This window comes from Salmo trutta, chromosome 29 (assembly GCF_901001165.1).
Source record: "Salmo trutta chromosome 29, fSalTru1.1, whole genome shotgun sequence".
NCBI classification, from domain to species: domain Eukaryota; kingdom Metazoa; phylum Chordata; class Actinopteri; order Salmoniformes; family Salmonidae; genus Salmo; species Salmo trutta.
In genome coordinates this window covers 41,212,562-41,226,659 of record NC_042985.1, presented here as the reverse complement: position 1 = coordinate 41,226,659, position 14,098 = coordinate 41,212,562, and the positions used below count along the sequence as shown (strand labels likewise).

Below are 14,098 nucleotides of genomic sequence, written 5' to 3'. Positions count from 1 at the left end.
TATATACAGTAGCGAGGCTATAAAAGTAGCGAGGCTACATACAGACACCGTTCAGTCAGGCTGATTGAGGTAGTATGTACATTTAGGTCTGGTTAAAACTTCTTCAGCCTACCATCCCGTTAGCGGGATCATTTTCCAGCGAAAACTCCTAGCGACATTAGCATAACGAAATTCAATATTTTTTTTTTTTCAAATATAGGGCTGTCTCATATCGTTTTATAGATACACCTCTCTTGAATCGACCCTCGTTGTCCGATTTCAAAAAGGTTTTACAGGAAAAGCACAATATTAGATTATGTTAGAGGAGTACATTGTAAAAGTCGCATCATATGAATTTTCCGAGCAAGCACACCCATCACATATAACCAAAAAACAGCTAAATGCAGCACTAACCTTTTACAAACTTCATCAGATGACACACCTAGGACATCATGTTACACACAGCATGCAATCTTTTGTTCAATAAAGGTCATATTTCTATATAAAAACAGCATTTTACATCGGCACCTGAGGTTGACTAACTATTTTCCCATATAATGCGTCCCGGGAAACAGTGCTACAATTTTATAAATTACTATTCGAAAACGATTTTTTTAATATATATTGTCAATCTAAGATTTATAGATGAATATCTCTTGAAAACACCTGTCAAAACAGATTTTAAATTAACTTTACAGGGTAATCACACTTTGAGATCAAATGGGATGCGATACCCAGAAATTGAGCTCGAAAACCTAGCTCGGCGCCATCTTTGAACATTTGAGCAAGTAACATCTGATATTGTATAATATCGCCAATAATCCCTCACCTTTAGTTGTCTTCATCAGAAAACACTTCCCGATGTCCCAGGTCCATGACAAATGTATTTTCGGTCGAAAAAGTCCATGCTTTATGTTCCATTAGCTTCCTGTCGTTAGCGCGTCCTAAGGCTGTAATCAAATGTTGTTCCGTGCGCGGCACCTGTCTAACGCAAAATGACTGTTTACGGTTAGTTAGGTTCGTTCAAACATGTCAAACGTTGTATAAAATAATCGTCAGGGCCTGTTTCAACAAGAGAGCCAATCAGATTCGAGTGGGACGATGTCATTGTGTTTCAAAAGGCTTCCAAAGGTGGGGGCAGACACGGCCGCCGACGTCACAATGCTCATGGCCCTACTACTCTGACCAATTGCCACATCGTCTCTTTCACTGAGTTTCTACCGCAGAACCCTCAAAACACTTTGTAAAGACTGGGGACATCTAGTGGAAGCACTGGAAAGTGCTCAATTTTTATTTTTTTACGTTGTGATTTATAGGTAAGGCTGTGAAGTCGAGTCCACAATTCAGATTTCCACTTCCTGGTTCAATCGGTCTCGGGGTTTTGACTGCCATACGAGTTCTGTTATACTCACAGACACCATTCAAACAGTTTTAGAAAATTTAGGGTGTTTTCTATCCATATAAAATAAGTATATGCATGTCTTAGCTTCTGACTTTGATTAGTAGGCCGTTGAAAATGGGAACGATTTTTTTCCAAAATGCGCTGTGGCGCCCCCTATCCTAGGGTAAATCCAACAGGATATAGTGACTATGCATATATGACGAACAGAGAGTAGCAGTAGTGTAAAAGAGCGGTTGGCGGGTGGTGGGTGGGACACAATGCAGATAGCCCAGTTAGCCAATGTGCGGGAGCAGTGGTTGGTCGGCCCAATTGAGGTAGTATGTACATGAGTGTATAGTTATAGTGACTATGCATATATGATAAACAGAGTAGCAGCAGCTTAAAAAGAGGGTTTGCTGGGGGGAGGAAGGGGTTGGGGGGGCTCACAAGGAGTCTTATGGCTTGGGGGTAAAAACTGTTGAGAAGCCTTTTTGTCCTAGACTTGGCACTCCGGTACCTCTTGCCATGTGGTAGTAGAGAGAACAGTCTATGACTGGGGTGGCTGGGGTCTTTGACAATTTTTAGGGCCTTCCTCTGACACCGCCTGGTGTAGAGGTCCTGGATGGCAGGCAGCTTAGCCCCAGTGATGTACTGGGCCGTACGCAGTACCCTTTGTAGTGCCTTGCGGTCAGAGGTCGAGCAATTGCCATCCTAGGCAGTGATGTAACCAGTCAGGATCCTCTCTCCTTAACACTTTTTTTTTCTTAAAACTGCATTGTCAGTAAAGGACTTGTAAGTAAGCATTTCACTGTGAGGTCTACCTACACCTGTTGTATTCGGGGCATGAGACAAATACAATTTAATTTTATTAGATTTTTATGTATTATATATTTTTGGTTGAATCCTTGATTGTCACAAGCTCTTACAAAGACTGTAGAACTGAGAGTGGACAAATTAGGTGCTCAACCTTATTCAACAAAATTATAAAACCCTTTGACTTTTAACACACTACGTTAAGTTACAAAGTGGGATTAAATTGATAACATTTGACTATTTTTGTCAATGATTCGCACATAATACTCTGTCAAAGAAGATTTTTAATTAATGCAAAATAAAAATGAATATATCTTGATTAGATACTGAAAGTAATCAACGTCCTGAGTCAATACACGTTAAAATCACTTTTGTCAGCGATTTAAAGCTGTGAGTGTTTTTGGGTAAGTCTCAAAGAGCATGGCATACCTGGATTGTACAATATTTGCCCATTATTCTTTTTAAATTATTCTAGCTCAGTCAAGTTGTGTAAGGGGTGTTTAACTGGCGGCAGAGAAGTCAGACGCAGGAGAGAAATAACAGTTTATTACAAAAAAAACACCGGAAAACATAATAATAAAAATGAATGGGTAAACATAACCCGACGCACACCAGTACAGACGTACACAAACACTTACAATAAACAATCTCCGACAAGGACATGAGGGGAAACAGAGGGTTAAATACATAACATGTAATTGATGGGATTGGAACCAGGTGTGAAGGAAGACAAGACAAAACCAATGGAAAAGTGGTTTCCTTCCTCTCCGGAAAATTAGTTAGGAAGGACGCCTGTATCTTTGTAGTGACTGGGCGTATTGATATACCATCCAAAACGTCATAGATAACTTGCACCATGCTCAAAGGGATAATCAGTGTCTGCTTTTTTCATTTTCACCCATCTACCAATAGGTGCCCTTCTTTGCGAGACATAGGAAAACCTCCCTGGTTTTTGAGGTTGAATCTGTGCTTGAAATTCACCTCGACAGAGGAACCTTACAGATAAAATGATGTGTGTGGTACAGAGATGAGGTAGTCATAGAAAAATAATTGTAACCACAACTACTACACACAGAGTGAGTCCATGCAAGTTATTATGTGACTTCTTAAGCAAATGTTATATCCTGTACATATTTAGGCTTGCCATAACAAAGGGATTACATACTTATTGACTCAAAAGGTTTCAGCTATTCATTTTTTATACATTTGCAAAGTAAAAATAAATACAAAATTCCACTTTGACATTATTGGGCATTGTGTCTCAATCAGTGACACAAATCTCAAGTTAATACATTTTCAATGCAAGCTGTTACACAACAAAATGTGGAAAAACTTAAGGTGTGTAAATACTTAATGAAGGCACTGTAAACTGGTACAACACTTCCACAAATGGTTGGAATAAATACAACATAGACCATTCCCCTAAATATAATATCTCTATCATACCCACAGACCTGGTGGCGTGGCAGGAAATGCAGATTGCTGGCAACCGAGAGGTTGTAAGTTCAAATCACAAGTGAGGTTGACTCCCAAGTAATCATAATATTGCAGCATTTTATCAATTTCTAAAAATACATTTAGGGGCTCTCTTCAATCCATAGCGCTGAGACTACATTCACGGTAAACACATATAATGGCTCAATTGGAAAATACCTTTTAATCCAGATCTTCAGCGTTACAAATTTAATTCAGCCCTTACTTTTTGTATATTTACTGTAATTTCACTGCAGCCAGTAGCCGGGAAAAACAGTGTAATTGTCACAGCTGTCGAAAGGAGCAGACCAAAGTGCAGCGTGGCTGTAGTTCCACATTTTATTTAATCTGTGAAACTTTGCAATACATAAATAAACTGACTTGACAAAACAAACCGTGACGCAGAGGAGAAACAAACACTACTCAAAAATATAACCCACAAAACTCAGGAAGAAAAACCCCTACTTAAATATGATCTCCAATTAGAGACAACGAGGGAAAAAAAACACTAAACACCCCCTGTCACGCCCTGACCTACTCTAACATAGAAAATAACATCTTACTATGGTCAGGACGTGACAGTACCCCCCCCCCCCCCCCCACAGGTGCAGACTTCGAATGCCACTAAACAAACAAAAACAAAAGGGAGGGATGGGTGGTTAACTCCTATCTATGGCAGCTCTAGTGCAGTCCACATAACCTCATCCTCCAGCAGAGGAGGCGGCTCCGGTTCGGGGTGCAACCCCCGCTCCACCCTGCATGCATGTACATGTGGTTGTGTAGGTAAGCCTTTACCCATTAGAGTGCAGGGCAATTGGATTTGACTAGCGGTCATTTGTATGGATGTAGAAAAATACAAAATGTCAGGGCTGAATCAGGCTATTAGATAGAGTAATTACATTTACTTGCTCTGCATTATTCCTAAACACACACACACACACACACACACACACACACACACACACACACACACACACACACACTGCTGAGAGGACAAACAGCTGACTTGTTATTCCTCAAAGAAACCTCTTTGTTTTAGAAAAAAACAGCAAAATGAAGGGAGGGGAGATGAGGGAGGGAGGATGGAGGGAGCAGAGAAGATGAAGAGAAGGAGGGACATGGGAGGGGGTGATGGAGGAGAGAGGGAGGGGGTGTATCGGTGGAGTGTGGGTGTGCATGAGCCAACGAAAACACGGACAAGGAGGAAAAGGAAACCTATCTCCATGGCAACAGTTTTATCTCATCTACTGCAAGTTTCATTGCTGAAAATATATGCAGCGTTGGAACACACTTCTTATGTACGACGCAACACGGAGTGCCTGGATACAGCCATTGGCCATATACCACAAACCCCCAAGATGCATAATTGCTATTATAAACTGGTTACCAACGCAATTATAGCAGTACAAAGAAATGTTTTGTTATACCCATGGTACACGGTCTGGTATACAACGGCTGTCAGCCAATCAGCATTCAGGACTCGAACCACCCAGCTCATAATAGAACTGGTATCTTCTATTTCAAAAACCTTCTAGCATTATGAAGATAAACCTTCCTTTTGTAGCTTGTGTTTGGTCATACACATACAGGATACACTATATAGCCAAAAGTATGTGAACCCCCCGTCAAATTAGTGGATTCGGCTATTTCAGCCACACCCATTGCTGACAGGTGTATAACATTGGGCACACAGCCATGCAATCTCCATAGAGAAACATTGGGGCTGTTTTTCATGGTTCGGCCGAGGCCCCTTACTTCCAGTGAAGGGAAATCTTAACACTACAGCATAAAATTACATTCTAGACGATTCTGTGCTTCCAACTTTGTGGCAACAGATTGGGGAAGGCCCTTTCCTGTTTCAGAATGACAATGCCCCTGTCCACAAAGCGAGGTCCATACAGAAATGGTTTGTCGAGATCAGTGTGGAACAATTTGACTGGCCTGCACAGAGCCCTGACCTCAACCCCATCAAACACCTTTGGGATGAATTGGAACGCTGACTGCGAGCCAGGCCTAATCGCCCAACATCAGTGCCTGACCAAGTCCATGCAGCAAAGTTCCAACATCTAGTGAAAAGCATTCCCAGAAGAGTGGAGGCTGTTATAGCAGCAAAGGGGGGACCAACTCCATATTAATGCCCATGATTTTGGAATGAGATGTTCGACGAGCAGGTGTCAACATACTTTTGTATTGTACCTTAGTTATTTGTGCATATAAATGTTATGTTCATCTCTAGTAAGTCTGTGTCAAAAAACTGGTGATTGGCCAATGCAATGCCAGGCATCAGGATCCTCAGGCTGTGGTGGTGTTCCTGCCCAACTACATTGCAGACGCGTGCCAAATCTCACAACGGCTGAACGTCAGCTAACCCCATCATATGATATAGAAATCTGTTTTTGCATCAACCATTAGCATCTAGTCGGGCAGGAACACCACCAACTACCAACTACTGCCTGCCCTGTCGTCAGTGGTGGAAAAAGTACTCAATTGTTATACTTGAGTTAAAGTAATGAAACCTTAATAGAAAATTACTCAAGCAAAAGTCAACCAGTCAAATACTACTTGAGTAAAAGTCTAAAAGTATTTGGTTTTAAATATACTTAGGTATCAAAATTAAAAGTATAAATCATATACCATGTTTTACAAACCAGACAGCACAATTGTCTTGTTTTTTATTTGTTTACGGATAGCCAGGGGCACACACTCCAACACTCAGATATAATTTACAAACAAAGCATTTGTGTTAAGTGAGTCCGTCAGATCGGAGACAGTAGGGATGATCAGGGATGTTCTCTTGATAAGTGCGTGAATTTGACAATTTTCCTGTTCTGCTAAGCTTTCAAAATGTAACGAGTACTTTTGGGTGTCAGGGAAAATGAATGGAGTAAAAAGTACATTATTTTCTTTAGGAATGTAGTGAAATAAAAGTAAAAGTAATCCAAAATATAAATAGTAAAGTAAAGTACAGATACTAAAAAAAACTACTTAAGTAGTACTTTAAAGTATTTTTACTTAAGTACTTTACACCACTGCCCGTTGCTAAGGCTCCTGGTCTCCTAGCAACAAAGATTTTAATAAGTGGCAACACATAATTGATACCATAAAACAAGGGCATATGCCTGAAGGCATATTGATCACCACTGAGGGGAGAGGAGGATGGAGAGAAGGAAAAGTCTGACAGCTCCCCGATTGAGGCAGAGTACGAATGTTTATGGGTACTTCAAGGTAGGAATGAAGTGAAGGAACTAGGAGTGAGGGGTGGCTGTGAGAGGAGTAGAACAGACATAGTAATTTACTGTAATTCAACATGACCCTATTACAGGCCTCACGAGTGGCGCAGCGGTCTAAGGCACTGCATCGCAGAGCTAGAGGCGTCACTACTGACCCTGGTTCAATCCCAGGCTATGTCATACATTCTAAAGCAGAAATGTTCGATAAAGGACTATGTTCACTGAATGTCGAACTCACGGATTATTTGAAAGATGGAGGTGGCTTTCAGAAGCAACATATATCTGTATATAGTTTATATAGCTCTGAGATAGGACTATATACATTGAGGGAAAAAAAGTATTTGATCCCCTGTTGATTTTGTACGTTTGCCCACTGACAAAGAAATGATCCGTCTATAATTTTAATGGTAGGTTTATTTGAACAGTGAGAGACAGAATAACAACAACAAAAATCCAGAAAAGCGCATGTCAAAAATGTTATCAATTGATTTGCATTTTAATGAGGGAAATAAGTATTTGACCCCCTCTCAATCAGAAAGATTTCTGGCTCCCAGTGTAACGGCTGTTGCAAGGAGTAGACCAAGGCGCAGCGTGGTGAGTGCTCATTATTAACTTTTAATAGAACACTTTCAACAAAACAAGAACGACAGCTAAACAGTTCTGTCAGGAACATGAACTAAACAGAAAGGAACCACCCACAAAACCCAAAGGAATACAGGCTGCCTAAGTATGGCTCCCAGTCAGAGACAACGATATACAGCTGTCGCTGATTGAGAACCATACCCGGCCAAAACAAAGAAATACAAAACATAGAAAAAAGGACATAGAATGCCCACCCTAGTCACACCCTGGCCTAACCAAAATAGAGAACAAAACCTTCTCTATGGTCAGGGCGTGACGCCCAGGTGTCTTTTATACAGGTAACGAGCTGAGATTAGGAGCACACTCTTAAAGGGAGTGCTCCTAATCTCAGCTTGTTACCTGTATAAAAGACACCTGTCCACCGAAGCAATCAATCAGATTCCAAACTCTCCTCCATGGCCAAGACCAAAGCGCTCTCCAAGGATGTCAGGGACAAGAATGTAGACCTACACGAGGCTGGAATGGGCTACAAGACCATCGCCAAGCAGCTTGGTGAGAAGGTGACGACAGTTGGTGCGATTATTCGCAAATGGAAGAAACACAAAAGAACTGTCAATCTCCCTCAGCCTGGGGCTCCATGCAAGGACAACTGGGTGAAAGTGTTGTGGTCAGATGAGACCAAAATGGAACTCTTTGGCATCAACTCAACTCGCCGTGTTTGGAGGAGGAGGAATGCTGACTATGACCCCAAGAACACCATACCCACCGTCAAACATTGAGGTGGAAACATTATGCTTTGGGGGTGTTTTTCTGCTAAGGGGACAGGACAACTTCACCGCATCAAAGGGACGATGGACGGGGCCATGTACGTCAAATCTTGTGTGAGAACCTCCTTCCCTCAGCCAGGGCATTGAAATTGGGTTGTGGGTGGGTATTCTAGCATGACAATGACCCAAAACACATGGCCAAGGCAACAAAGGAGTGGCTCAAGAAGAAGCACATTAAGGTCCCGGAGCGGCCTAGCCAGTCTCCAGAGCTTAATCCCATAGAACATCTGTGGAGGGAGCTGAAGGTTCGAGTTGCCAAACGTCAGCCTCAAAACCTTAATGACTTGGAGAAGATCTGCAAAGAGGAGTGGGACAAAATCCCTCCTGAGATGTGTGCAAACCTGGTGGCCAACTACAAGAACGTCTGACCTCTGTGATTGCCAACAAGGGTTTTGCCACCAAGTACTAAGTCATGATTTGCAGAGGGGTCAAATACTTATTAACCTCATTAAAATGCAAATCATTTTCTAACATTTTTGAAATGCGTTTTTCTGGATTTTTTTGTTGTTATTCTGTCTCTCACTGTTCAAATAAACCTATCATTAAAATTATAGACTGATCATTTCTTTGTAATTGGGCAAACGTACAAAATCAGCAGGGGATCAAATACTTTTTTCCCTCACTGTATTGTAGGTGCAGAATAGTGTCCACATAACATATTACACCTGCCCTGGGTGTCTCTTTCTGGTATCATTAAAGCTACAGTCTGGGATTTGAGAAGCTGTTCAGTGATCATTTCAATTCTTAATATTTTCCTGAGGTTACCCTAATGACTGTCTTTATCATAACCCAGAATATAAGGCTTTATAACTTAATTGTTTACTAACATCAAGAATTAAATGAACATTGTATATCTTATGGTAGATAGTCAGTAAACAAACTGCTGCTATGAATAGTCTCTCTGCCTTGATCTCTCCATTTGGCTCTTTCCCTCTCTCTCTTTCTCTCCCTGTTATAAGTGGCTCAGCGTTGACAGTGTGCAGGCTGATGTCAGATCAGCCTCTAATTGGCCAACTCAATCCCCCTTCCCCCCTATTTTCTCCTTCCTCCATCCCTTGTTCTCTCTCTACCTCTACCTTCTCATCTTGTTCCATTTCCTCTGTCTCTCTCAATCGTTATCTCCCTTTGTGTGTCTCAGCTTGTAGCTCCTATTGCCTTTCTCTCTCTGGACTGATGTGAGCATCTTCCAATCCCTGCAGGGCTGTGTGAGGCAGGGGACCAATAGTGGGGTGGGGAAGGAGGAGCTGGGTGCTGTCGGCCAGCTCCAGGCTGAGATGCTCCATTTGGATCTGATCGACGGGGCCGATGATTACCGCGATGACAAGGAGTCATCTAAGCCATCTTCCACAGCACCCCTGCCAGTAACCGAGGACCCCCCACTAGTAACCATGGATATATACCGGCCAAAGAGACCCACGACCCTTAACCTTTTCCCCATGGTGCCACGCACTCAGGTGAGTCCAAATGAACCCTCCGTTATCCCTTTATTACTCTTCCCATCCTTTCACCCACCTCCCTCCTTCTGCTGGCTGACCCCACTTGCTGTCCCCTTTTCTTTCTTCCTCGTTAACCTCTGTGACAGCTGAATGAATATTGATAGCTGGAAGGATGGAGGGGTGGATGAATGAAATGATAGAGTAAAATGTACGAGAATGTGTGGATAAAGCTGATATTCTGTACTGTATCTAGTCATTATGTGTGTATAACATCAGTGGGGAAAAACCTGTGATGATATCACCCCCCTAGACACCATTTCTGTTTTTCTCTGGGTGTTATGCTGGTCGAAACAATGGCTGGGATTGTCAGGAGAGAAGAGAGTGTGTTCTTTTGGTACACATCTCCTTTTGTGTGTGACAACAGTGTATGTGTGTGACTGAGGCTTGTGACTGTATCAGTGGTGGTCGGTGCCATTTAAGATGAGGGAGGAATTATATTTTTTTAATGAGCATGGCCTTATTTCTATTACAGCATATTGGATGACTGTCATACCATATTCCATTCCCCAAGCTCAATGTAACATCGATAGGTTTAGGCTACTACATGATACAACATGTTTCCCTATGCCCATCATGAGGTTGGTACAATCTAGCCCAGTGGTTCCCAACCTTTTTTGGGTACTGGAGTGATTCCTATATTATATTGGACAAAAATGTATTTTAAAATCAATATTATTTGTCTATGCCTGTCATTTAACTGCAAATAAGGAAAATGTATTACTATAATAACACTCATGTACTCTTAACATGCAAGCAGTAAAATTAGATAAAAAAAACAGATAAAAATACACCTTATGGAACAGCGGGGACTGTAAAGCAACACAAACATAGGCACAGACACATAAATACAAACACACAATAACATACACACTATACACACAGATGTTGTGTTGTGGATATGTGGTAGTAGAGTAGGGGCCTGAGGGCACACACGTAATATGTTGTAAAATCTTGTGTGAATGTATTAAATAAAAATGTATACTGCCTTAATTTTGCTTGACCCCAGGAAGAGTAATGGGAATACATAATAAATACAAATTCAAACATCAGTTTAATCTTTTTATAGGATTTGTTCACATCTTTAAGTGTCCAGAAAATTATACAAAAACAAAGATCAAATGTTACACACATTCTCCCAGTATATGTAACCCATATTTCTAGACTTTTGTATGACACATGAGGACTCACCAATCAATGAGAAACTTGATCATGTCTCTCACTCATAAGCTCTGTCAGTATTTTGGGGCAGGGTGGCAACAGCAGTGATCAGGCTTTTCTCCAAGTCCAGTCTGTTCCTGTGCTTGGTCTTGATTAGGGTCATGGATGAAAATGTCACTTCACATAAGTATGTACAGTGCATTCAGAAAGTATTCAGACCCCTTGACTTTTTCCACATGTTGTTATGTTACAGACTTAAAATCGATAACATTTTTGCAAATGTATAAAAAAAAAATAATGAAATATCACATTTACATAAGTATACCGACCCTTTACTCAGTACTTTGTTGAAGCACCTATGGCAGCGACTACAGCGTTGAGTCTTCTTGTGTATGATGCTACAAGCTTACACACCTGTATTTGGGGTGTTTCTCACATTCTTCTTTGCAGATCCTCTCAAGCTTTGTCAGGTTGGATGAAAAGCATTGCTGCACAGATATTTTCAGGTCTCTCCAGAGATGTTTGATCGGGTTCAAGTCCGGGCTCTGGGTGGTCCAGAGCCCGGAACAGAACCCGATCCCTAAGCCACTCCTGCGTTGTATTGGCTGTGTGCTTAGGGTCGTTATCCTGTTGGAAGGTGAACATTCACCCCAGTCTGTGGACCTGATCGCTCTGGAGCAGGTTTTCATCAATGATCTCGCTGTACTTTGCTCTGTTCATCTTTTCCTCGATCCTGGCTAGTCTCCCAGTCCCTGCCGCTGAAAAACATCCCCACAGCATGATCCTGCCACCACCATGCTTCATGGAATGGTGCCAGGTCTCCTCCAGAAGTGACACTTGGCATTCAGGCGAAAGAGTTCAATCTTGGTTTCATCAGACCAGAGAATCTTGTTTCTCATTGTCTGAGAGTCCCTTAGGTGCCTTTTGGCAAACTCCAAGAGGGCTGTCATGTGCCTTTTACTGAGGAGTGGCTTCCGTCAGGCCACTCTACCATGAACGCCTGATTGTGGAGTGCTGCAGAGATGGTTGTCCTTCCAGAAGGTTCTCCCATCTGCACAGAGGAACTCTGGAGCTCTGTCAGAGTGACCATCAGGTTTTTGTTCACCTCCCTGACCAAGGCCCTTCTCCCCCGATTGCTCAGTTTGGCTTGGCGGCCAGCTCTAGGATGAGTCTTTGTGGTTCCAAACTTCTTCCAGTTAAGAATGATGGAGGCAACTGTGTTCTTGGGGACATTCAATGCTGCAGAATTGTTTTGGTGCCCTTCCTCAGATCTGTTTCTCGACACAATCCTGTCTCGGAGCTCTACAGACAATTCCTTCGACCTCATACCTTGGTTTTTGGCTGACATGCACTGTCAACTGTAGGACCTTACATAGACAGGTGTGTGCCTTTTCAAATCATGTCCAATCAATTTCATTTACCACAGGTGGACTCCAATCAAGTTGTAGAAACATCTCAAGGATGATTAATGGCAACAGGATGAAACCTGAGCTCAATTTCGAGTCTTATAGCAAAGGGTCTGGTTACTTAAAGTAAATGATTCTGTTTTTATTTTGAATACATTTGCAAAAATTTATAAAATGCTGTTTTTGCTTTTTCATGATGGGGTATTGTGTTTAGATTGATGAGAAATGTTTTATTTAATCAATTTTAGAATAAGGCTGTAATGTATAAAAATGTGGAAAAAGTAAAATGGTTTGGAGTCACGTGATGCTGCGAAGCAAGATGGTTGTCTTAAAGGAGCCTTCTGATAAAATCCTCCGAAGTTTGATAGAACAGTACGTTTAGTACAATTATTTTTGAGGGGAAAGTTAATTTAATTTGTTTTATCAATGTTTTTCAACAATGTCTGCGTTGAATTCGGCTTCAACACGTACACGTAGCGTAATTCCTGGCGCAGTGGTTAACCTCCCTGGGCAAGGTGGGACGCTTGCGATTCCACAGCCAGTGGAATCGCGTGGCGTGAAATACAAATACCTCCTAAATGCTATAACTTCAATTTCTCAAACATATGACTATTTTACACCATTTTAAAGACTCTCGTTAATCTAACCACATTGTCCGATTTCAAAAAGGCTTTACAGCGAAAGCAAAAGATTAGATTATGTTAGGAGAGTACATAGACACAAATAATCGCACAGCCATTTTCAAAGCAAGCATATATGTCACAAAAACCAAAACCACAGCTAAATGCAGCACTAACCTTTGATGATTTTCATCAGATGACACTCCTAGGACATTATGTTATACAATACATGCATGTTTTGTTCAATCAAGTTCATATTTATATCAAAAACCAGCTTTTTACATTAGCATGTGATGTTCAGAATTAGCATACCCACCACAAACTTCCGGTGAATTTACTAAATGACTCACGATTAACGTTCACAAAATACATAACAATTATTTTAAGAATTATAGATACAGAACTCCTTTATGCAATCGCAGTGTCAGATTTGAAAATAGCTTTTCGGCGAAAGCACATTTTGCAATATTCTGAGTAGATAGCCCGGCCATCACGGCTAGCTAATTTGACACCCACCAAGTTTGGCCCTCACCAAACTCATATTTACTATAAGAAAAATTGGATTACCTTTGCTGTTCTTCGTCAGAATGCACTCCCAGGACTTCTACTTCAACAACAAATGTTGTTTTGGTTGGAAATAATCCATAGTTATATTGAAATAGCTCCATTTTGTTCGTGTGTTGAGGTCACTATCTGAAGGGTGACGCGCGAGCGCATTTCGTGACAAACAATTTCAAAATATTCCATTCCATTACTTCGAAGCATGTCGAACGCTGTTTAAAATCAATTTTTATGCTATTTTTCTCGTAAAATAGCGATAATATTCCAACCGGGCGATGTTGTATTCATTCAAAGACTGAAAGAAAAACATGGAGTCATCTCGTGGACGCGCATCTCCAGAGTCATTGTTCCCTGCCTGACCACTCACAAAACCTCCTGCTGTTTTTCGCCCAGACTGCAGAGACGTCATTCCACTTTCTGGCGCCTTCTGAGAGCCAATGGAAGCCTTAGAAAATGTCACGTTACAGCAGAGATGCTGTATTTTTGATAGAGATGCCACAGAAGGACAACAAATTGTCAAACAGGGCACTTACTGTATTGAATCTTCTCAGGTTTTGGCCTGCCATATAAGT

General features: G+C 41.5%; 1 protein-coding gene across 4 annotated transcripts in view; it reads left to right on the top strand.

The window, feature by feature from the left end:
- The window catches only part of LOC115167623 (C-Jun-amino-terminal kinase-interacting protein 1), a 159,467-nt gene that overhangs the window by 66,638 nt on the left and 78,731 nt on the right, over positions 1-14,098 (top strand). For all 4 annotated transcript variants that reach the window (XR_003870515.1, XM_029722214.1, XM_029722215.1 and 1 more), the window contains one exon: positions 9,485-9,739. Coding sequence is in view for 3 of the 4 variants with exons in the window: in XM_029722214.1 (XP_029578074.1) it covers positions 9,485-9,739 (255 nt within the window). In the remaining variant the exon portion in view is untranslated. The remainder of the gene's footprint in view (positions 1-9,484; positions 9,740-14,098) is intronic.